General features: G+C 26.4%; 2 protein-coding genes across 6 annotated transcripts in view; one reads left to right on the forward strand and one right to left on the reverse strand.

Moving 5' to 3' along the window:
* LOC146872777 (NCK-interacting protein with SH3 domain) overlaps nt 1-27,500 on the forward strand; it is a 102,847-nt gene that overhangs the window by 51,391 nt on the left and 23,956 nt on the right. For both annotated transcript variants that reach the window (XM_085659447.1, XM_085659446.1), the window contains exon 10: nt 2,205-2,299. In XM_085659447.1, coding sequence (XP_085515573.1) covers nt 2,205-2,299 — 95 coding nt within the window. The remainder of the gene's footprint in view (nt 1-2,204; nt 2,300-27,500) is intronic.
* LOC118440172 (uncharacterized) overlaps nt 1-27,500 on the reverse strand; it is an 82,554-nt gene that overhangs the window by 36,547 nt on the left and 18,507 nt on the right. The gene's annotated exons all lie outside the window — the stretch shown is intronic.

Raw genomic sequence — 27,500 nt, forward strand, 5'->3', positions numbered from 1 at the left:
ACGTATATGTGAAAGAAATATTTTTATTTAATATATAAACAGTACTACATATAGTGTAATAGTTACATACAATCTCTGCCTCTTTCTTTTTCTCTCTTAATACATTTAGTACATAATATATATAAATATAAATATATATATATATATATATCTATATAATTATATTAATTATATATGATTATAATTAATGATTATATTATATATATAATTATATTAATTATATATACATATATATGTATATGTGTGTATGTGTGTGTATCCTAAACGTTTATGTAATAATTCAAATTCTAAGAGTTCTATCCAAGAAATCCTTCACTTCGGAAATCCTTTTTTCCACTTGAAAGCAATCCAAATGCATTTCCTGCCTGTCCTTCTTCTCTTCGAATGGCTGCATAGAAAAGTTAAAGTTCGCTCGTGCGCAACGACTCCCGCGTTATGATTAACAACTATATGCTTTCCATATGATCATACTATTAGCGTCTATGTTGAATAATAATAATCATGTCAAAAATTCAATCTACGAAATTCTTAATGATACTGCGATTATAATATATGAACGTTAATAATGTTCGTTTAATTTACATTTGAAATTAAATGAAAATTGCATGAATTTATTATGAAAGTTATCCTAAAAAGGATTTTGTACGTTTTCTTTATCACCTTGAAATTTTAATTGCAGTCTAAATTACATGGTGGCGGGAGGGGCGGGGTGAGAGGGGAGAGGGTGCAAAATAATTAAATATTTATTATATGTTTATTAGAATATAAACATATAATTACATGGATATTTATAAAGGAATTCAAATTTACGATATGATTGTTTATTATCAGGAGTTATTTCGTCAAATTATTTCATTTGTTTTAAACGTAATTTAATTGGAATTAAACGTATAGGCGATTATTTTATTTATACGTACGAAGAAAAACTAAAAGATAGAGAGAAAGGAAAAAAAATGATCCTGAGCTATATAAAAATAAATTGATCTTATACGACGGCTAATTTTCGATAGAAAATCAAATGACAATGACATCGAAATATCATGGTATAATAATTTTATGTGCTTATCGTAAAATCAGAGCTTTACGATGGAACGTACTAAATTATATTTATTATTATCGTTAATTGGATGGCTCGGTTGCTCGTTGAACATTTTCCAAGGTTAAAAATAAATTGATAAATTGATGATGATCGTTTGAAAATACGTTTAAATTGATTAAGATTGATATGAATTAATATTTGTTATTTATAACGTAGGTTTATATTCATGAACGTTTGTAATATACGTTTACATGTCGTGAATATATCGTTTATATATTATATATGTGTTCGTTGTACATATTATACTAATACAGAGAATCCTCTCTTGATGCGTGGGCAACGTGTTAAGAAGCCATTATCGAAGTAACTATTATAGCACGAAGGCTTTAGAGATACATCGATCCACGTATGGTTTATATACTAGTGTGATTAAAAGCATATAACTACGATCCATCCTACGTAGAATGTAATTTGATAGAGAACTGAGATTTATCGAAAATGAATTATGAATATTTTCATTAAATATTAATTTAAAAATAAATTAAAGAAAAAATAAATAAATAAATAAATAATTGTTATTTTTATAGTAATAATAATAATAATAATAATAATAATAATTATAATAATAATAATGTCTTATAATCCACCCAAAAGTATTGATAATTCGATTGAAATGATATTAAAAATATTTTTCTTATAGTTATATGTTCGAAGAATAATTCCAATATTTATGTCTTTCTGGAATAAATATAAGTGACATTAGAAACGTTTTCTCAGGATACATCGATGAAATATTTCACGCTGACAGTGAAATATATAGTACATTCATGGTGTACCTTGTCTTATGACATGAACATTTGGAGGACAATATGCTTCTCGAATATTCTGCCTGCAACATCTTACGGGTTAGCTTCTTGCAATGACATTTGTATATCTTTTGTGCAGATGGGATCAATGAGATTTTGCTAGATCTTATATAGTTTATCAAATTTTATTTTAATTAAAATAAATATACAATTTTTATGATAGATCATTGAGTGAGTATTTAAATAAAAAATAAAAAAAAGAAAAAAAAAAGTATCGTAAAAATTACAATGAATCGATATATTATACTTAAATTTTTATTATTATACTTATATTTTTATTTACGTCTGTGTTCATGTAGGTAGGAAGAAAAGTGCCGATCTATGATGCACCCTGGTGTTTATTACAAGAGGGAGAAAAAAAACAGAGCTATTTGTCTAACCACGATATACCACCGTTCGTATACACTTTTTATAACCACCTTCTTCGTAAATTTTTATTCCTCGTAAACTAGCATTTTGATTTCATCACCCGAAAACAAAAATCTCTTTATAGATATTTTTCGTCTACCTTAGATGAAAATTGCTCCTAGAATGTATCAAACAGAAAATCTTTTGATTATACATTCTTATCTTTTGAGTTTACTTTTATTCGTTAAAAGAATGAAATCTTAGAAATAAATAAATATATATATATATATATATATATATATATATATATATAAAAAGAAAAAAAAAATAAACAAAAAATTTACCTTCTTAAAAAGAAAAGTATCAATATTTTAATTTTTTGGTCATTCACTTTAACGCAAATCTTTTGACAAAGTGCAAAAAGTTTCTTTTCCTTCTTACATTCATAATGAAAGAATTAATTCTCACAAAAAAAGTTAGAATTAGTTAACATTCTAAATTTTTCTTTTTTCTTGTCTTTCCCCCAACCCCGCCCCGCCCCTTCCCCTTATCATCTGTTTGATCTAGTTCAACTGAAAATTTTATCAACGAAATGTAAGTTTCGTGTAATACACGTTTCCCATGAGTTTTATTTAAAAAAAAAAAAAAAAAAAAAAAAAAGAAAAAGAAAAAAAAAATTCGAATAACAATGTCCTGAAGAAATTTAGTTTAGCACGAGCGAAATCTTCAATGAACGTTCTTCTCCAAGGATTTGTCTCTTCTACATAATACGCGCAGTCGGATGGCATACTTTTGCATTTGAAAATCTTTCTACAAGTTTGATATAACAAGAGGATAGAAAAGATAATAAGAGATGAAAGAGTGAGGTGGATGAAAAGAATGAAAAAAAAAGAAAAGACGAGAAAAGAAAAAGAAAAAGAAAAAGAAAAAGAGATGAAAAGAAAGTCTGACAATATAATTATTGTACCAACTGAAGAAAAATAATAATCGACAATGGTATAACAGTCATGTGTTTTGAGCAAGCGTTAAAGAATAATCTTACTGGCGTCAAAGTCCTTAGAGGTTTACTGTGAATTCACTTTTGTTTTTTGTTTTTCTTTTTTTTTTTTTTTTCTTTCCTTCCCCCCTCCCCCAGCGCTCCCTTGATAATCTTTTCTTGTACCTGTTTTAAGCTGACTATAAAGGGAACAAAGATAAGAAACATTTTCAAGAAGAAAAATAAAAGTCTCGGTAAGAGTCTCTTAAATAAAATGTACAATTTTAAATGTTTCTTTAAAGGCTCGCATACTTAATTCATCTTTTGTTCTTCAATTTTCTTCTCTTTTCTTTTCTTTTTCTTTTTCTTTTTATTTTCACTTCTTTACGTTTTTAAACGCAGATACTATCGTAACAATTTTTTTTTCCCAAGCACCATTATAGAAATAAACGGAATGTTATAAAATGGAGAGTAGAAAAATAAAATCAAAAAAAAAAAAAAAATAAATAAATAAAAGAAATAAGTAAAACATTCGAAATTTGAATTCCAACGTGTTCGATTTGCCCTAGGGGAAGAGGGGGACAAGTAGAGTTCATTTTTGAATCTTCCCTCGAGAAATCACATATTCGAATAGGAACAATGCATGCAATTAGGCATTGTCATGTACGCTATTTTAAAACTATTTACAGGATTTCACACGTACTATCAACATTCTGATACGCTTTATACGCATCTAAAGTAAATTGAAAATACTGATGAACTTATTCGAAGGTAAATCATGAAACGAATGATGAAACGTTTTATCGTACCTACGATATAAATATGTTTCATACGATTTTACGAGCATGCAAATTATGGAAAATTATTGAATGTAAAATACACTTGTCGAATAAAAGATACGTCATTTAATTACTGAAAATATTGAAAATGAAAATAAAGATAACGAGAAAAAATGAGATTAAACGATGTTTAAAATAACGAATAAGCTCTTCTCTCGTACGATTATATATTTTTTTTTAAGTTAACGTAACGTAAACATATGTACACGTATATGTATATACATATATAGGTCGATTAAAATTATTCGATTCATGAGATGATAATTGAGATAATAGAATTAAATTGTGATAAAAATCGAAGAACAGAAAAGAATAATAATATAGCCATTGAGAATCGACAAGATACACACACACGTATATATATAAATATATATACACACATACCATGTCATATATGTATGTCTTTTAAATATCTTTTATCTTATATACACATATACACGCGAGAAATTACACATACATATATCTTTTATATAATTTTCTACATAAAAGTTATCTACCTTTTATATATCTTTTATATGATGTGTGTATATGTGTATATATATATATATATATATATATATATATATATATATATGTGTATAGAAAAAAAAAAAAAATAGAAAAAATGGAAAGGATGGAATAGAATAGCGAAAAATGTTGAAGAAAGACAAAACGTATGATCTTTGTCTAGTTAAAAATAAGCCAATAAAATTCTTATTCAACCTTTGTCTAACCTCGTCGAGTTGAACATGCATAACGTGAAAGCTCGTAATCGCGATATGAAAATTCAATTATTTGTTACGTTGATCATATAATCCTATAAAGTCTATTTCGAAGTATGCTTTCTCTCTCTTTCTCTCTCTTTCTCTTTCTTTTTCCTTACCTCCCTATTTCATTATTGTATTTTTTCGAGAATTTTCTGATTTATAGATACTACGTAGTCTTGTACAATCCAATAAATCAATATTTTCTTCAAACTCAAATATTGATACCTAATCGCATTTCTAGTCTCACCTTATTCCTAATAAATCAATTGAAATTATGAAGATTCGAATTCTTTTTTCTATCAGTATTATTATTATCAGCATTTATTTTCTATCTAAAATTATATAAAAAATTCATTTTGATGTGTATATATATATATATATATATATATGTTCCTAATTTTTATTATTAAGCATGATTATAAAATAATTATAAGTATAATTATTGTGGAATTAATGATTAAACAGATCTAATGATTTACCGTTGAAGAATCATTTCTGGTTTTTTGTTTGTTTTGTTGTTATTAAATATTCATCTGTTCTATCAACTTTATATTTTTATTTGTTATTTTAATTGCATTAACTATTATAAATGTGACGTATATGTGTGTGTGTGTGTGTGTGTGTGTGTGTGTGTGTGTGTCTTTTTGGAAAATATAAATTTCCACTATTTATTGAAATAAATATTTGTTGTGAGAATATTCTAGAAAATTATAATCAAGAATATTGTGTGTGCATAAATATTACGATCGTAAAAAGAAAGAGATAGAGAGAGAGAGAGAGAGAGAGAGAGAGAGAGAGAGAGAGAGAGAAAGGGATAAATAGAACAGTATTTATGATGCAACAAAAGTAAACATTTTGATATACGAACAGCTATACTTGATATGAAATATTACGTTTGCTCATCGACTCAGCTTATCGACGCGAGCTTTGTTTTCTTTAGCAACGTGTTTCTTATTGGTAAAAATAAAATTCGATAACAATTTCAACATCGTGAATGCATATAGCATCTATACACTCGGTGCATTCGATCCGTTTCATATCTCGTTAAAATAATAATAAATCTTTTTCTATAACCATTAATAATGTCAACAAAATCATGTTTTATTATTAATATTTAATCATTTAAATTTTTATCAATCATAATAATCTAATCTTTTCATTAATTAAATTAATCGAATCATATATATATATAATTTCAATTTAATATCTTTTTACTTGGAAATTTTTAGAGCGGAAAAAATCAAAATTAAATAAAAATGATTAATTGCAAATGTCTTCTTTATTAACTCTTTCTCTCTCTTTCTCTCTCTGTCTATATATATATATATATATATATATATATATATATATATATATATATCTGGATTCACATCTAATTTTGTTACTAATGGCTGAAGAAATGTATTGTTTGAATTCTTTTGGTAAAAGAACGAACGTCATCGATTTTTCTCTTTTTTCGAGTGTTTCTTTATATCCTTCTTCTTGTTCTCGACGAAAGTGGAAACATTGCGAAAGAGAAGGTTTCAGGTAAAAAAAAAAAAAAAAAAAAAAAGAAATGGGATTGCCTTTGACGTTACAAAAGAACGACGTGATAACGAGCCTGTAAAAGTAGGTATCATTGTACGGAACTATAGATTACTTACTCTTGCTTTTTCGTGGGATTTTATTTCCCCTTTTTTTTGTCTTTTTCCCTCTCTCTCTCTCTCTTTCTCTATCTCTCAATTTTTTCTCTCTCTCTCTCTCTCTTTCTCTCCATATTTTTTTTTTATCATCGCATTATTACTGACAAATAACATATCCATGATCTCGAGAAATATTGTCAATCATATTATAAATGTCTTTTCTCTTTCGAAACACAAATTCTGATATAAAACAATACTATATTAAATATAACTTGAATATATTAAATAATAATAATTGATTTTGTAATTATGCTACTTGAATTTGTTCATCTCATGTCGTTATAGAATATTGACTTGTATAAACTTTATATAACTTTATAGTATAATTATATTACTATAAGTTTATATTACACTATAAATTTTACGTTATATGTATACGTAAAGAAGAAAATATATTTTTATAGAAGTGTCAAGTAATTCACAATCTTGTAATATACACTTTTTTAAAAGTTAACGTAACTCAATTAATTGTAATGATCGTGAACATTTACTTTTCTTTTTCATTCGTGTCAAACTGTGATGGCATTCGCACGTTCTAACTTTTTTAATTAGCTCTCTCAGTTAGAATTAAATTCTGTTTCCTTTCTCTCACGGCATGAAGTCTTAGATAGATAGTTACGAATCTTCGGGATAAAAGGAAATAAGACTTTACGACTTGGGAAGTATCGAGAGTGGCAATAGTTAATTTAAACACGTTACAGAAAGAAGGTTAATGAATATGGTAAATAAGATAAGGCTTAAATACAGATAAGACTAATACAATAATATATAAGATAAACAAAAGCGTAAATGGATTTGGTTCAATCATAATATCTCGATATCTCGATTGAAAATATTATTATTACTGTTATTAATATTCTTAAATAAATCAAACTTTCCTAATTGATTTTGAAAATCAATTATTCATTCAATTCAGATTAGATGCGCAAAGTTAATCTAAAAAAAAAAAAAAAAAGAAAAAAGAAAGAAAAACAAGCAAGTGATAGGTTTAAAAAAAAAAAAGAAAAAAGTAATAAAAGAAATAATTGAAAGAATTTTTTAAAAGATTAAAAATCTTAAAAGGATGTAAAAAAACAAAAAAGAAAAAGAGTAACTGATTTTTTTTCAATTATTCAATCATTTAATAACATTTGGAATTAACTTCTCTAAGAACTTTTGGTCTCGTCTTTTATTAACATTCATAATTTTACTAATAAGTTCGTAAGTAACGAAAAGAAAAATTTTCATACGATCTTGTTAATAATTTCAGCAAAGAGCTGGGTCCACTCATGTCAGTGCGTCGGACGAAAATCGTATTACGATTCATTCGCACTACCCGCTTTTAATCCATTATCACATCTCTCTCTCTCTCTCTCTCTCTCCTTCTCTCTTTCCCTATCTATCTATCTATCTATCTATCTATCTATCTATCTATCTTTCTATCTCTCTCTCTCTCTCTCTCTCTAGATTTTCCTTTGTCGTAGAAAAGTTAATAGAAAAGAGCTTTACCGTTTCTACGTTCTACGAGATAGTCTTTCACTCATGAGAAACAATGTTCTAGTTTGTAAAGGTTTAAGGAGATCGAAAGGATTCGTTGATTCGATTCTGACCGACAATGACAAACTTTTCTTTCGATGTAATTTAACCAGAAAAAGAAAAAGAAAAAGGAAGATAAGAAAAATTCTCTCTTTCTCTCTCTCTCTCTCTCTCTCTATCTCTATCTATCTCTATCTATCTCTATCTCTTTCGTTATTACTTTATATAGATAACATTGTAATAAAGCTTGTGGTCTAATTCAAGACCTGTTTTCTTTTCTTTTTAAAGTAAACAAGAATAGCTTTATATCTTTTGATCGTACAATATGTTACTCAAGGGAATATTAAAGTATCAACCTACTTAATCTTGAGTATAATATTTTTGTATTTGTACGATTTAAGTACTTACAATGAAATCGTACATTGAGATAACTAACATTTCAAAAGAGAGAAAAAGAGAGAGAGAGAGAGAGAAAGAGAAAGAGACAAAGATATAGTAAGAAAAAAGAAATATATTACATTTAGATGATATTTCAGGTATAATAATTATAATATAGAGAAGATAATTATGATAACAATCATTAAAACATATAGGTAAATGATAAATATATAAAAACATATAATAATATATATAGATAAAGTACATCTTTAGGTATAAAGACAATGTAAGACTCAAAGTAATGTGGAAAATTTCAACCCATTTGAATCCATTTTCAAGTTTACAAGATGTTCTAGAAGTACAAAATACAATTGTCCTTTCGCGATAGAAGAGGAAGATGTTGAGGGAAGATAAGAAAGAAGTTCGAAGGAAAGTCGCATTATATAAACTTGATTTACGTTTTGAAAAGTTTTATCTGTATTCAGGTGTACGTAAATATATATATATATATATATATATATATATATATCTACATAAATAAATATATCAATGGATATTTTTACATAAAAAGCATAAATAAATATTATTCCCGTGACCATTATATATATTCTTACGTCAAAGTATAAAACTAAATAAATATATATTGTAAAGATATTTCTATCGAACATCTGACGATTTATTTTCAATAACGAAAATAAATTTTAAGATAAAAAAATAAATTTTCGTTATTGAAAATAACGAAACAAAAACGATACAACTCTGTAAAAAGAAAAAAAAGACCGACGAGTAAAAAAAACAAACGAGGTAGCAAAAAGAAAAAAAAAATTAATTACAAATTTTTATTATTTTTCTTTTTTTCTCTAAGTGGCTCACTTGGATCATTTTTTTTTTTTTTTTTACGTAAATTTATTAAAACAAAAAGAAAAGAAAATGTCTGAAAATGACAAAATGATATGATATAAATATCGTTAAAAATTTTCTCCCTTTTTAACTATATTTTTCTTTTTAAATGGCTCACTTGAATTGCTCTTTACTTGAGTTTATTTAAACCAAAGGAAAAGGAAAAAGAAAAAAAGAAGAAAAGGGCATGTATTACAAAATTCGTTAACTACGGGGCTTAATTACCATAGTAATTAACCAAGCGAAGCGGTAAGACTGCAAGATAGTCGATTTATTAAGCGACCAGTGAAGCGTCTAATTAAGTGTCACTCGTTTACGCGGATCCTTATTTCTAACTAAGATTTTTATCAACTGTTACTGGCGTTCCTTCTTTTGCGGATCTCGTGATAAATACTTCCTTAAAGATCTCCTATTCTTTATCTAATACAAATGATCTTACATATTGTAAAAATCAGGACAAAATGTAAGTTTCTATTGACCTTTGTCCTTTCGAAGGAGCCCTTAATAAATAGTTCGAGTTCATTGAAAAGTATTTTAAGACGAGTGCCAATCATTTTCAATACCATCAATTAAGAATTTTCTTTTATATATATATATATATATATATATATATATATATATATATATATATATATTCTTTTTTTTTTCGCAAATTAAATTCTAATATTTCTGACATTTTTTATTAATAATTTTTATATGCTTATTAATATCCTTAAAAAAATAAATTGTTTTATGAAAGAATTGTAATATCATTTAACATAAAAATACACAAACACAAACGCAAATACACATGCGCACATATATACAATCTACGTTTACATTTCTATGATTTTTGGATTTTATGTCATTTTTAAAATATTTTTATTTGTTATTTTTGTTATTTCGAGAAAGAATGAAAGAAAGAAAAAAAAAACAAAAGAAAAAACAAAGGAAATAAAAGAAATAAACAGATCTAGTTAGAAAATATTTTCTTTATATTTTAAATAAAAAAGGAGAGAAAGTTTTGATGGAAAATCGATGGTAAACAAATACGATAGATTTTGAGGAAAGAAATATTACATTTTCAAAACATAAGTGTCTGAAAACGAATCGGTGAAGATTTTCCAGATGTTGGAACGAACGTAACGTAGGACAAAACGTAACTGCGACCGCAATTGCGCGCTAATTCTCTTTCCACAGTTTGATTAATCCATTACCAGCTGCGTGTTTGCAGCTAGTGAGTTCGAAATTAATGTCAAATGCCGTATGCAGCTATGTTGCCTGCAAAGAAATTACAGCTGTATATAAGCTTACCCATTTCTTGTTCTCATTTACGTTTCTTCTTAATCCGTTAAGAGTAAAAGAACCTTTCTGTTTCCTTTTTTTCCTTTTCTTTTTTCTTTTTTTCTGAGGGGGAGGGGCTTTTATTTTTCTTTTTTTTTTCTCTCCCTAATAATATTAAAACGAGAAGCATGAAAATTTTTTCTTTCCAAATCGTAAAATGTTACTTGCATTAAGCCCAAATCCATTTGAAATAATTTATATATATTTTATTTGAAGAAAGTGAACAATTTATATTATTACAATAATATCTAATGATATAATTTATAAATATTGAAATAAGTATCAATCTCCATTTGGAAAAATTTATTACAATATTATTACAATAATATCTAATGGTATGGAAAATATTATTCATAAATTATCAATCGATTTTTAAATAATATTATATATTTTATTTTAAAAGATTGAAAAAATTTAAATTATTATTACAATAACATTTAATAATATATAAATATTATTTATAAATATTCAATAAGTAAAAATTAATTTTCAATAATTCCATGAATTATATTTCGAATTCCATATTTAAATTATCATTGAAATAATAATGTCAAACAAAGGATAATATTTTTCATGATAACAATCATAAAAAATAATTAATGGTAACCTTATTAGTCTAGGCAGGTCGTTAATTAACTTCAAAAACAAAGATTCTACGTTTGCAACTTTGCAAGTAAGTTCTTTGTCAGCAAAACGTCATTTTACTTTGAAAGAGGGAGATAGAATGATAGAGATAGAGGTAGAGAGAAGGAAAGAAAGAAAAAGAGAGAAGAAGAGAGAGAGAGAGAGAGAGAGAGAGAGAGAAATATCTTTTTATGGTTTTTGGATGGCACGGATCTCAGCTTCGTTTACATTTGGATCAAATCCAAAAATTAGTTTGCATGAGTGACCACGATGAATTTTTCCAACGTCATTTATTTACTGAATGCCTGTTGGCTAGTGAAATAACGACGAGGAGCGATTGTATAATCGTTGAAAAAAAAAAGAAAAAAAAAGCAAAAGAAAAAAAAGAAAATTTATACTCTACAGCGATATCGTTCGCGAGGGAAAAGTAGACACTTAAGTAGAGGATACCTAACGATCATTAACTTACAATTAGTCTCCAGAGTAATGATCAACTTATATATATATATATATATATATATATATATATATATATATATATATAATAAATGCAAATGATGCAATTCATTTCACTTACTGTCCGATTACCGAATTCATTAACGTCGAAATTAATTTTTGAAAATTTACAAAAAGAAAATCTTATTTGATATCACCTCATGACATAATTTTATTCATTAAAATTCAATCGATTATTTTTCAAATTCATTAATTCATAATGTCAAATCATGCACGGATATATCTATGAAGATATAATCAAAATTCTGTATGTTAGTAATAGCCAAGCTGTTATGAACGGAGGCGTGGGATGGTCACAGGAATTGGGGAGGGATGGCGGGAATAAAGAAAATCGATATTCAAGCTATCTTTGAAAACATTCTAGAGTTCACAAGGTTATCGAACGTCCATAATGTTTACATCTCTGTAGTTTAGAAATCTACCTGTTGAATTTGTATAGAAGAAATAGTTTAAATAACGTTATTTTAGTTATATCGTCTTACGATTTTTGGAAAAATTACAAAAATTCTGTCATTCAAAACAAAAACAGAAAGAGAGAGAGAGAGAGAGAGAGAGAGAGAGAGAGATAAGAAGAATTAATAAGAATGATTATAATTGTGGAGACGAAGTCAATTAACGAGATAGTCTATAAGTGTGATAATTATCTTTAGTTATATAGTTTTTCTTCTTCTTTTTTTATTTTTTTTATTTTTTTGTTTGTTTGTAAAATGAACCTGTGACGACACTAATGGATTATGTAGGAAGTTAAAGCCAAATTTGATTCTCAATAAGAAGATATCTATCTCCTTATATACATGTATCCGTACTATGAGCCGAATACAGCTCGATATCTACCTGCATCGTCATTATTGTCTAACAACGTTCATCTCCTCTATCTCGAGAAGTTACACCAATTATAAAGAAACATTAATTATTACCGTCGTTTCTACGCGATCAAAGTTCATTTAAAGTAAAAAATCTTTCTTCCTTCTTTTTTCTTTTTTCTTATGCTTTCTTATTTTCCTTTTTTTTCTTCTCTCTTTTTCTTTTTTTTTTTTTTTTTTTTTTTTTGGGTCTCCTTACGTATCTCACAAGGACTATTATCTGTTGCACGAAAGTAGTAAGAAGTATCTTTGAGAAGAATGCCGACCATGAAAGTAAAAGCTTATCTTCAAAGAAAAAGGAAAAATGAAAAGAGAGAGGGGGAAAAAAAGGAAAGGAAAATAACGAATCCATTGAAAAAGGAAAAAAAAAAGGAAGAAAAAATGACAGATAATGTTCAATTAGAAAAGAGAACAAGAAAAAAAGTACTTTCTCATAAAATTAGACTATGTGAAGGTATTGTAGAAAAAAAAAAAAAAGAAAAAAAAAAAGGAATTTAATTTGTCAGGAAAATGAAACGTAATAAACGTTTCAAAGGAAGTTCTTATCTTTTACAAGGTTCAAACTTTCGTACCTTCGGCTCTTGATTGTTACATTTGGTAGGTCCGAGTTTTGGCCTCGTTATCGAGTACGTACTTTAAACTCGAGTACATCAAAGTTCGAGTCAAAAGGTTGCGGGCTCTTTGACTCATGAAGGTGATGTATATGTGTGTGTATGTGTGTGTATGTGTGTGTGCTTTCTAACACATACCACAGCTATTTCCATATAGATATTCGTATTAGTTTTCGTCGTTTGTTTATTTAAAAAAAGCAAAAAAAAATAAAAAAGGAAAAAAAAAGAAATAAATAAAAATACAATGTTCCTTTTATACAATCATAATTTCTGTAAGTTTACATTTTTTATCGATCGATTAAACAAAAAAATAAAATAATGATAATAATAATAATAATAATAATAATAATAATAATAATAATAATAATAATAATAATAATAATAATTTGTTTCTTCAAAAAGATGAAAGTTCTTTGAAGTTCTTTGATAGAAACGTTCGTCGGATCTTTGAAATCATTTGAAATTATTAAAAAAAAATCATTCTCAATCATTTTCAAGATATTTTTTAATGCGAACTTTTAATGAGAATTTCTTTTAAAAGTTGAAGAAACGATGATAACGTTCTGTACCTTTTAAATGGATAAATTTTCAATAGAACGTTTAAGAATAAAACGAATAGATTTAAAGGAAAAATAAGAATAAGAATAAGAGGAAGAGGAAGAAGCAATGACGGAGGAACAGGCGCCGAGAACGGCAATTTTCGAGAAGACTGACGCCGTAGCGAAGGCCAGATTGCACCACCCTGTTTGAATCGATACGTCGATTGTCTCTTTCTCTCTCTCTTTCTCTCTTTTCTCTCTCTTTCTCTCTTTTTCGCTTTCTCTCTCTTTCTCTCTCTCTCTCTCTCTCTCTTTCTCTCTTTCTTTCTCTCTCTTTTTCTTTATTTCTTTCATTCTTTCTTTGAGTTCAATCAACATAGTTTATACTTCCTAAGTATCTTGATATTGAATTGTGTTTCGTTAATTAAGTCTCCTTTAAGATGATGAATTATTATTTTTTTTTTTTTTTATTATATTCATTCTTGTTCATTAAATTAAAAATATAATTATATAAAAGACTGACAATTTATATACATAATACATATATAATATATACGTTATCTTAGATTTAATATTTTTATGTAATTTAAATAAGGGAATAATCTAAATTATATATATATATATATATTATATAAATATAAATTATATATATGTATTATATATATAACATCAATATTATTTTATATATATACATATAACTTTCTGTCGTCTTCGTTAAGAATCAGTCTATTTCTTCGATACTTTCAACTCTAATAAAATAAAGAAAAAAAAAAAAAAAAAAAAAAAGAAAAAAAGAAAAGAAAATTAAGTTCTAACATTGCGATCCTTGGATTTTTTTTAATTTTACTTCAGAATTTTTTAACGTATTTATGTAATATTTTATGGTAGATGGGTATATCATATCCCTTAGGGATCGCATTAATGCTTCTTCTTTTTTTTTCCTTTTTTTTCCTTTTTATTTTTTTTTTCAAAAATTATTCCGTGACATGTTTGCTCTCTAATTTCTTTTGAAATTACATCTCTATTTGACTTTCTTTGATACGCCTTCATTGTTCTGGGAAATAATTAACCTTTTGTAACGAAGTATTAGTACATACTGATATCATAGGAATTAGTTGACTAACTAATCATATAATCCGGGACGTTATTAGCCAACTACCTCCGAACGATCATTTTGACTTGAATACTCTATCTAATTTCAAATTATTAATGCATGAGAATTAATGTAAAAAAAAGAAAAAAAAAAAAAAGAGAAGAAAGCTGTTCCAATATGTCGTCTAATAAACGAACTTTGTAAAAATATTCCTTCGATGTTTATTCTGTTATAATTATAAAACAAAACAACGAAATAAAAGTGAAAGATCTTTCAGAAGAAAATATATTCATTTACTTAATCAATTTTTCGAAAAACTTCTGATACATGCGGTATCATAGTATTGAAAAAAAAAAAAAAACAAAATAAATAATATATTATTATAAAATATAAATAACATAAATAATATATTATTATCAATGACCTGAGTCTACGGTCATCTAACTTTTTGCGATAGATCACGCGTCAGTACAAACTTATTAACAATTAATCAACCTACCCCTATAGGCAATGAACCTCGTTCTCCCCTAAACTGATATATATATATATATATATATATATATATATATGTATGTATATATGTATAGATATATATAGATATCCTGTTTATTTCGAAAAATTGGAATATTTTATGAGGGACTGAATCAAACAAATTTTTTTTCATATATATATATATATTTTTTTTTTCTTTTCATATGAAGGGGAACATGATGTGGTGCCAATTTTATTTTTATAGGTTAAAATATTGAAGGTGGGAAAAATGTTTAAGACAAATTCATTTCTTTAATTTATATACTTTTTTTTTTATATTGTATACTCTGTGTATTCTGTATAAATGTATATTTTTCTTTTTCATAGTTGAAATTTGTTAAGACGAATTTAACGACGTATCACGGAATCATTTATCATTATAAAATATTATAAATTATATATTAAATTTGTGACTTTTTAATGAACGTAATCATGTATATTAATGATTGCCGGCTATTAGGCTGCATGTTGTAAACAAAGGTCGAACTTTTTATGAAATAAATTTCGTTTATTTAGATCGGTCATTTAAGAAGCATGAAGAAAGATAAGAAATTGCATGCGGCCTAACAACCGGGGAACCAATGATACAGGTTCATTGTATTCTTTTATTACTCACAAATTTATAATATTTTATAATAATAAATTATCTTGTAGGGCTAGTCGTTAAATACGTCTCAACAAGTACCGTTGAATTACGAAGAAAAAAAAAATAAATAAATAAATAAGTAAAATAAAATAATAAAATATTATATATAGTATCATTTAAGAACATAAAATTGACTTTGAAATTTTCTTTCGAAATTCGATCCACAATAAAAAAAAAAAAAAAAAAAGATAATAAATAAAAATAAAAAAAAATGGCATCGTATGATGTTTCCCATCGCACCAAACAGATCTATAGGGAAAATTTTTTTTATAAGTTTGATTTCTCATGAGATATTCCAAGGATAAACAAGGCCACCCTGTATGTATATATATATATATATATATATATATATATATATATATATATCTATATATCTATACACATACCTATATACATTTGCACGCATACACGCACGCATATAATATTTATACATATAATAGATTATATATATATATATATATAAAATGATGTTTTAGATGTAGATATACATTGAAGTAGTACATTGAAAATATTTATTTCGTTATCGAGAAACTTTCAAAAAGAGAGAAAGATCAACGAAGAAAGTGAATTGGCAGTTGTCTTGAGAGAAGTTAACGACAGTACATTGCCAGATTAAGGTTCTGCACTTTGACCTAAAGTTAAAGCTTTGTAAGACTTGGTCGGGTTATATATAGTTGATTTTCAGAAGATAGATCAGAAAGTGTGAAAGAGAGAGAAAAAGAGAAAAGGAGACAGAGAGAGTGAGGAAGAGAGACAGAGAGAGAGAGAGAGAGAGAGAGAGAAAGAGAGCAAGCGAGAGATAAGGTTGGGACGAAGGGGTCATATCCCACGGGTATCTTACGATTACGCATTAAGCTTTGGCTTTTGCGGTCTGTCGGCAACTAATTCCTCAACACTATAGTACTTAGGATATGTCTGAGACTACGAACGAAACTTTCTATCGATCCATACCCTTCTCTTCTCATCGCTCTATTTCCTCTCTTCCGATCTGAGATCGGATTTTTTATTTCGTCCAATATATACTACGAATATATTCTACGAAATTGAGAGAAGATATCAGACGAATAGATTGCAAAATATTGTTATTATAGTTATTCATTGTCGATAGTAAATTGTCTTTCTTTTTCTTTTTTCTTTTTTTTTTTTACGATTAATTTATAATTACAAAAATGAGAATATAGTCATAAGAATATAACAATTGTTTCAACAATGATAAGAAACGTATCTGATTATATGATAAGAGAATTAGTTGATTTAGTATTAACAATATGACAAAAGAATACTGATAAAATAATAAGTTGAAAGAAAATAAAAAAAATTATAGCCTTTTGGCTATAATTGTAATAATAATTATTATTACAATTATTTCAAGATATTCGTAATGTTGTGTATTAAGAAATATGACGGTATTTTAATTGAAAGATATTTATTAAGTTTTAAGTTTGAATGAAAATTAAATAATTTAAAGGTGTTGTAATAGGATTAATTGAAGAAATTGTTTTTCTTTCGAAGCTTTAAGTTTACAAGTTAACCTGATAGATTACTACTTTAGAATGGTTGATAAATCACGATCAACGTTAATCTCATAAGAGCAAACGAAAGAGAATAAATAAAGGAGGCAAAAGTTCAAGAGACTTCGTGCCAAGGACGACGTAGAAACGAGGTAACATGTCTAAGTTACGAACACTTACCTATATATATATATATATATTCGTTGCTTAAGTACGATCCGTTAATTCTTTGATGAATTAGGTTCTCATCCGTTGCACGTTGTTATGTCATCGATGCCGTTCGTTTCGACGTTTTCAATGACTGGTCCGCGATGTACTTGACAATAAAGCGTTGTAATTCGAATAGCTCGTGTACGATCGCGTTCCACCTTTCCACCTTCTGCATTAAGGGCCTCATCAATTATTCGACGCACAAGAGTCATGAACAATATTAGAGACGAAATATCTCACGATAGTACACTTGATTATCTCGAATTACCTTTGACTCACTATCATTGAGAAACTAACTAGCATTAAATACGACTGATTTTGATTTTCTAACTCCTGTTAACGTTTTAACAAGCTAAACAAAGCTGATATTAGCGACAATACATCTATCACGTATTATCATTGACTCATTATCATTAAGGATATGTCAGTTAGGATTGAATTCGACTAACATTGATTTTCTAATCAGGACAAAAATGTAATCTCCATTAACGTTTTATAATGAAAATAAAATTGATATTTGTGACACAATAGATCTATTGATTCATTATCATTGAGATATTAGCTAGGATTAAATACGTATCATTTTGATTTTCTATTAACAAATAAAATTTAATCCTTACTAACTTTTTAACGAGAAAAATATAACTGACGTTGATATTAAAGATATTAGAACTTTGACAATATATTCGATTATCTCGAATCATGTTTTGACATACTATAGTTAAGATATCAGTTACTGTTGTATATATACGTTTGACTTTGATTTTCTAAACTGATCAAATCTATAGTATTATCTAGTATTACCTATATCTTTGATTATTTATCGAAAACAAAAATGATAGTGATATTAAATGGAAGGAAAAAGAAAGAAGGAATAGTATAGTAACTTTAGATTTTGTAATATTTTGAGATCCTATTGCCTATATCATTTCTCCTACACCTTTCTATTCATTCCTTTTATTCCATCTCTAGATTTCCTTCTATTCTCTAGAGAATACAAAACAGTTAAGATAACGTCAAACTTCGTCTACCTCCTTACGACGATTTCACCTAAATGGAAATCATCTTATATAGTAGTTTGGAGAAACTACGAATATTGCGATTTTATTCCTACAAGGTTAACCGATACATACATATACATAAATACATAGATATATATACTTAAATGCATCGATGCATAAAACAAAAGACACGTTTTAGCTTCATTTATATGAATTGTCCTGCGTGAAATCAATCGGATAACTGATACTCTTTGAAAGAATATTTTTTGCACTTTTCTACAAAATTTAATAACATTATTTTGATCCTATTTGAGAATCATTAAATATGATTAATTAATACTTAATTAATTGTCGAATATATTATTCCATTCATTTATCATTTCTTTATATATATATATATATATATATATATATATATATATATATATATATACTTTTTTTTTTATAAATCTTCTTTATGATTTCAAATATTATGTCTCGGTCACATTTCTATCTCAACTTGATTTTAAGGGTGACGAGGGATTATGTACTTTTTTCTTTTGGATTTTTTTACCCCATTCAAAAAGCAATGCATTGTCCGCTTTGTTTTCAAGCCAGAATATCCTGAAGCATTGGCTTAATTTATGATGAGAATGGTTAGCATGAAGCTAAAGAAAGAATTCTTTCATTTAGAAACGTAAGTAGGTTGCTCGAGCGTATTTCAAGCGTCGTACGTTTCATTGAAGTTTTTAAAATAGTCTAGTTAAATTAAAATGAGAAAAAAAGGAAGAATGAGAGAAAGAAAAATAATTACAAGACGAGATCAAATAGTTCGTAACAAAGAATATTATATTTGATAGATAAATTGAATTTTTTCAGAAATAACAATTTTTTTTTTTTCTGTTAGGAAATCGAAGAAGAAACTTTTTTCTTCTTCTGTTCTTTTTTTTTTTTTTTTTTACACACATCAACACAGAAATTTATTGTAAATTTTTAGGAACTTTTTAAATTAGTCGATATAAAATAGAAAAATGAGAATTATTAAAATAAAAAAATAAAAAAAAAAAGGAAAGAAATTTTTTTTCTACGATTTCTAATAAGAAGTTTGACTTCTCTTCGAAACACTTGAAAGAATCTCGTGAAACTTAATCGAGGTTAATAAAGCCATCCTCTTCCGTCAGAGTTCGAGTTAAAAACTTTTAGCATTGTTGGGATATAATTGAGGAGAAAATTTGAAGTACATTATTAGATGTTTATTCCGTCAAACGATCAAATTATTCCGTCAAACGATCGTTGATCTTCTTCTCTTTCTTTTTTTTTTTTTTTTTTTTTTTTCTTTTTTTCTTCTTCTTTTTCTACTTTCCCATTACATCATATTGAATAACGTCAAATGATTCCGAACTAATATATGTTGTTACTTTACTTTCTTCATGCTGATTTCTTTTTTTTTTTTTTTTTTTCTTTTTTTTTTTTTTTTTTTTCAGAATCATTCTCTCATATATCACGCAGAAAAGTTTTTTCTTTTTCACAATTGAATGAAGTTGACTCCCATAGCTCGCTATATTTATTTTCGAATGAAGGTTAAAGACCAAGACAAATCATGAACGTCATATAAAGTTTACCCGTTAACGTGTTGAGACGAAAGGGAAGAAAAAAAAGTTATATCATTTGCAATTCTTAGTGAATTCTCCAAAGTGAATTAAAAAAACAACCCTAATGATTATGTTACTTTGACTAAGTTGAATTTTTATTTTGTGCGAAGAAAAAAGAGAAAAAAGAAAATTTACTTGGCGTGATTGATCAATATAGAAGTTTTTTTTTTTCTAGAGTCAATGTGATAAGATCGTCACGATTCATCTTATTTTTAAGAGATCACGTGAAAAAAAAAGAAAAGAAAAAGAAAAAAAAAAAAAAAAAAGAAAAACTTTTCCGAATACAGATCCGTGTTATCATAGTTATATAGATAAAAGAAAGATGTTTTTTTTTTTTTAGATGGATGAATGATCGAAACTCGTGGAGGCATGAAAACCACTTTCATTTCATCGTAGTTGCGCGTGATAGGCATATTAAGTGCCGTTTCCATAGTAACGACAATTTTATTACGATAGTCATCGAGTCGATCGTCCTTCTATCAGATATATACGTATGTCACATAACTCTATCTATCTATATGTATATATATATATATATATATATATATATATATTATATATTTATTATGAGATGTACATACATATATAATCGTCTAAGCAACTTCTCTATAATACCTTTTACATAAGACTCTTTCTTTTATTTCTATTTTTATGATAATTACTTATTTTCTATATCTATTTTTTTTTCTTCTTATATTGGAAGCGCATTAATGCATTACTTGTTAAAACAATTTTACTTTGATCAATATCTTCTTTCTTTTCTTTTTTTTCAAATTAGATACCTGTATCAATGAATAGTATTGTAATTAAATAATACATATCATTAGATCATTAGAGATTTTCAAATAGAATTTAAACAATATTTCTAAAATAAAAATATAATAATACGGAACATTCGAAATAAATTAAAATATTTGTCTGTTCTAGTTGCAGATATTTCAAATAGTTTTTAAAGAATTTTTTAGAGTAATAAAAAAGTGTGATAGAGAGAAAGAAAGAGAGAGAGAAAGAGAGATAAAGAGAATGAAAAGGCCATTTCAAGTTTGGAATTGCATATCTATATTCGAAAGTAATCGTGAGAGAATAGTGAAGTATGGAAGAAGGAAAAGCCCGGCTTTGCCTGAACTATAATACCCTAGGTATACGACTGTACGTAGTGGAAACGTGGTAAAAGCTGACTCATCTTTTACATGAGTCAGCTCCAATGCAGCCCAAGTAGTTTAGCTATGTCACGTGTCAAGCTGGTAATATTTCGGATACGTAAGGCCGAAATGAAATGTCCAGTTTTCGTGTATTCGAGTACGGAAATAATATCACGAGGTATCTTAATTTCTCCTTTCTACCGAAATACAATATATGTATGTATATTTGAAATTCGAAATTTCATCTAAATATTTTGACATATGAATGTTAATATTAACGACAATGATAAAATGGAATCAATTAAATCTATGTAATAATTATTATAATAATGGATAAAATGAAAATCTTTCTTAATTTTTCTTTCTTTCGTGATACGACATATTAATGTACGTATATTTAATATTTGTCATTTCTTTTGAATATTATGTCGACATGTTGACGTTAACAAAATTTCTCCTTTTCTCGAGATGCGATATATATGTATATATATATATATATATATATATATGTACATTTGAAATTCGTAATTTCATTTAAATATGTTGGACATGTAAATATTAACGAAGATAGAATCACTTAAAATGTTAGATATGTATAAATAGTATAAGAAATATGTATAGTTAGTATAATAAATGTTATGATGAAAGAAAATCTATTTTAATTTTCCCCGTGATGTATATTTGAAATTTGAAATTTTTGTTTAAATATATTGACACATGAATGTTAACGATGATGATAAAATACAACCAATTAAAATATTAAATATTTCTCGCTATTATAATAAATGATGAATACTTATCTTAATTTTTCTTTCTTTCAAGATACATACAATATATATATAATATATTCAAACGAAATTTCGAATTTCAAATGTACGTCTCGAGAGAAAAAGAAATTAAGACAGATTTTCGTTTTATCATTTATTCATTTTATCATTAATATATATATATATTTGAAATTCTAAATATGTCGACGTGTGCAAAATGACGTTAACAAAAATGATAATATACAATTAATGAAAATATTATGTATAAATATTATAATAAATAATAAAATGAAAATTTACTTGTAATGTATGAAGTCAACTATTTACTAAAAGATCCTAAATTAAAATTTCATATTTGTTTTCTCGGCATAAAAAAAAAATAATTTTCTTAAGAACGTGAACAAATCTTTTGTTAATATGATAACAAGATTACATCTCTTCTTAACATTCTAATTAAATGGATGTCAGCTTAGGAGTGATCTTGACTAAGAACGATAAGCACGACTGTGCGTCCCTCTTCGCGACGAAATTAATTAATGTTTATCCTGTTCTCTAGTTTGTGTTTTGCTATTTAGTAGTTCGTCTACTCAATAACGCATTAGTGAATTTGAAGGAACTTACTTGATATTATAAACTTTGAAACTTGTCATTAGTTTAATTATTCAAATAATCTATGGTTAATACGTGCTCCACTTCAAATTTGTGTAGATAACTATAATATATAATATAAAGATTTCCTATGACTCAATTTTTAACATTTATCTATGATTAACAGTGTAAAGCAAAATTTGTGATTTGTTTGGTATGTGAAGAAAAAAAAATAAACATCCATTTTTCAAAGCTGCTCGTTCGACATAGATATATACATACATACGTACATATGTATATATATATATATATATATATATATATATATATATATATATATATATATGCGCAACGCTTTTTTGACACTTTTGCAATGCGTGCAAATTTATGGCATTGGTGACTATGGTGCTTATATATTTAATATTTTTATGATATATTTCAACGGGGAAATACTTACACGTGCGAAACATTTGAAGAACAGCATGTCAAAGGATGTTCCTGAAATTTGTTTTACATTTAAGTCAATTCATTTAACGTGAATATTATCAAACTTGTTCAATTAATTCGTGATAGATAGTAAAAGTAACGTGACAATACAAATTGATTTTTTGTTACTATATAAATCATTTTTCGATAGATTTTAGTAAATCCATTCATTTTTGCCGATATGATATAAATATATATATATATATATATATATATATATATATATATATATATGTATATATATTTATATTGAAACATTTATCGAGAAAACCGATGAAAATGTTTCTCTTATTCTCGATAATTAGTATCGATATATAAATAGTAAACGGGAAAAGAAAAAAAAAAAAGAAAAGGCAATAAAAGAAAAAGAAAAATATATTAATAATATTTGTCATTTTCGCTCAAGATCTAAATAAAATCGTATATAAAATTCTTCACAAATATATGCCATATAAATTTAACCAGTAGAGAGAAGGTTCGTTCGTCGTCGATTGGTACTTTAACCTTTCGCTTATAAGATTTAATTATAACGAGAACGATTCGAAATGTAATAGAAAACGATAATGGTTTGAAGATAAGTTCCGCGTTTAAAAAAAAGAAAAAAAAAAAAAGAGAAAAAGAGAAAAAGTAAGAAGAAGAAAAAAAAGAAACAAAAATTGTCCATTTCAAGTTTCTCCCAGGAAAATATACTAAACAAGAACAATAACAACAACGATTAATGGAAGAAAAGAAAAAAAACATTTTTTTCCTTTCTATCTCTTTGAATGTATTCCTATACTTATCGTACAACTTTTAATCAAACAAATGTTATCTTTACCGAGTTAGAAAGTTTCCTTCTCATAAATTACTGTCCAGCTCGTCTAATAATCCAGTTGGGAAGATATATGTAACTATATCGGACCATCCAATGGGCAACGTCCTAATTTGCGGTAGCACGTTTACACTATGCCATTGTCTAGTTGCATCTACCTATACGTGTATCTACATATGTATCCATATATATATATATATGTATGTATGTATGTATGTATATATGTATGCATGTATATACGTACGTATGTACGTATTGTAGATATGTATATCTTCATATGTATATCTTTATGTATATGTAACTGCATAACTCTTACTTCTAGAGAACGCTTGACGATGACATTAAGGATCTTTCTAATCCCCCTCTTGCACTAACCATGAAACGTTTGAAACGATGCTCCGTAACGTAACTGTAAACATTGGGCTTTCTACCAAGAAACACTTCCTACTAAGAAATGGACGTATTCATAATGAAATTGTTTGTAAATACAAACTTCTATCGTATCTATTCAAACAAAATTAATATAGATATCGTATGTAAGTCGTTTTTAAAGAGAATCATTATTAGTAATTATCTCAATACAGATATATTTAATATTTTTTTTTTATAATATTATATAAAAAATTTATTTATTATTAAAAAATATATTAATATTATTAAAAATTAATTAATATTAAATTAATATTAAATTAATATTAAATTAATTAATATTATTAATATTATTAAAAAATATATATTTTTTTTTTAAATTTATTCCATTCGAATAGCTTTAAAACGTGAATACTATTATAATGATAAGATTGGAAAAAGGAAGGAAGGAAAAAAGAAAAGAAACAAGTTAAGATTTATTTTAAAATTATCCGAACTTTTTTTTTCTTTTTTTTTTTCTTTTTTTTTTTTTTTTTAAACTCATAGTACTAACGGTGTTAAGTTGATATAGAATCTAGTATAAGAGATTAGCAAGTATAAAAGGGTTCCTTGCCAAGCATTTATGAATGTAGAGATACACACTTTACTACTTTACGGTCAGAGTAAGCATAGTCCATACAGGTAGTTCACACAGTAATGAGATAGAAACCACTTAACCCATGTACACGCGTGCCCAAGGACCTGCTTGGCTTCGTACCAATGTGTAGCTACTACGGTTTAGATGCTAAACTTTGCCCACTTCTCTTCATCCCTATCGAGTCTGAGAATAAATATGTAGAGATATCTTATCTCGTGTTGAAAGAAAACCTATGTGCGTTATCGTAGATTTATCGATTGTCTATGAACAAAGAAAATAATAAAAATTATTGCTTATATTGCTAAGCAAAAATTTACATTTATATATATATATATATATAAATGTAAATATTAATGTTTACTATTATTTAGTTTGAATTTAATTGTCTTTATAAATTTTTCAGTACAATTCGTATAATTCAAAGATGAATGTGTACCTGAATACGTATTCGATAATAAAAATCTTTGAAGGAAACTAGGTCGTACATTATTCGACGAATTTATTTTTCTCCTCAGCAAGGGAATATACTTTAATCGCCATAAATACATAAATTACATCGTCCTTAGGAATTCGAGATGTCATCCGAACTTGACGTACTTTTAATGATATGCGCATATACTTATTTCTTCAGAAAAGCTATCGTTCGAACTTGCAATTATCCGATGAATCTTTCTCCATGTAACGTAAAGAATTGATATTTCTTTTTGTTTTCTTTTTCTTTTTTTTTTTTCTTTTTATTTTTCGTTTCTTTTTGATATTTCTTTTGATATTTCTTTTTGTTTCCTTTTTTTTTTTTTCTTTTGTTTTTTATCTTTTCCTTCCATCTTATTGTTATTATTCGGATATAATGTAAATTCTTTCTCACTTGGACGAATTCGTGTCTCTATGACAAACGTGCTAATTTCTTCTTTTTTTTTTTTTTTTTTTTTTTTTGTTTTTCTTCTTTCACTTTATCTCCTTTTTTCTTTTCATAACGTTGAAATAATTCGACTCTCACGTAACTCGAGTTTCCTGTTAGTAATCTGCATATGAGAGTTCGCAAAAGTTTAATGAAACTATGGTATATCTAACAAAAAAAAAAAAAAAAACAAGAAAAATAAAAAAAAGAAAATAAAGAAAAAAATGTCGAGTACAGAAAATCGATTTCAAAGAGATAATCTTTTTTCGTGCCTGTTTCATTAAAAGTTTGCGTCAGAAGATTTTGTATGTTATATACATACACACATATATATATATATATATATATATATATATATGATAATGATCGAAGAAAATGATCGTAGAATTAAAAAAGAAAAATTCTTTTATTATTACCAATTAAGAATACTAATGTTAATGGCATATGTACAAACACTAATCGTAGAATTATAAAAAAAAAAGAGAAAGATATTCTTTTTTGTTACCAATTATTAGAATACTAACGTTAATGATAGAAGTACAATAATAATCATAAAATTAAGAAAGAAAATTTTTTTTTTGTTACCAATTGAGAATACCAATGTTAATGGTAGACGTACAACGATAATCGTAGAATTACGAAAGAAAAAAGAATTTTTTTATTACCAATTGAAAATATTAAATGTAATGATAGACGTACAACGATAATTATGGAATTATGAAAAAAGCAAACAAATTTTTTTGCTTTCAATTGTTCTTTTTATCCTTTTACATATTCATATTTTATATTTCAATATATATATACATAGTAGTTATTCATAATGCTTGAATAAACATCTTAATTGCAGAACTATTCTCGTTCGATTTTTAATGAGTAAGAATAAATTTTCTTGGATCGTTATTAAACTGGTCAAGTGTTCGATTGAAACGTTGATGATGCAAAGACACAGACTGACTCAGGTCAGTTAGACCAATTTCACGAACTATATTGTTCTCCTTCTCTCGAATCAGAAACTACAATTGTACTAAAGTTAATAGTAGTTTCGAACACACTTTCCCATCAAAAGATTTTAATGAATTACAGTTTGGTCATCGTAAATGTTCGATAGTGATTATTACATCATGCAAAAATTATGTTAAAACGTTGAAATTGGATCGATTCTTTCAGAATTTATATAAATATATATATATATACATATATTGAAAATGATTCGTTCCATACGAAATTAAATCTAAGTGATAGAAATCAAATAAAAATGTTTAACGTGTCAAATATTATATTTTTTTTTTAAATACACACACACACACACACACACATAGACGCACTAAGTTATTTTATTTGCTTTATCGAAAATTTCAGAGAAATGATATTAAAATCGAAAAAGTTATTCGATCGATTTAAAAAATTTTTTTGA

This window comes from Vespa mandarinia, chromosome 9, assembly GCF_050613455.1.
Source record: "Vespa mandarinia isolate Hongniang chromosome 9, ASM5061345v1, whole genome shotgun sequence".
NCBI classification, from domain to species: domain Eukaryota; kingdom Metazoa; phylum Arthropoda; class Insecta; order Hymenoptera; family Vespidae; genus Vespa; species Vespa mandarinia.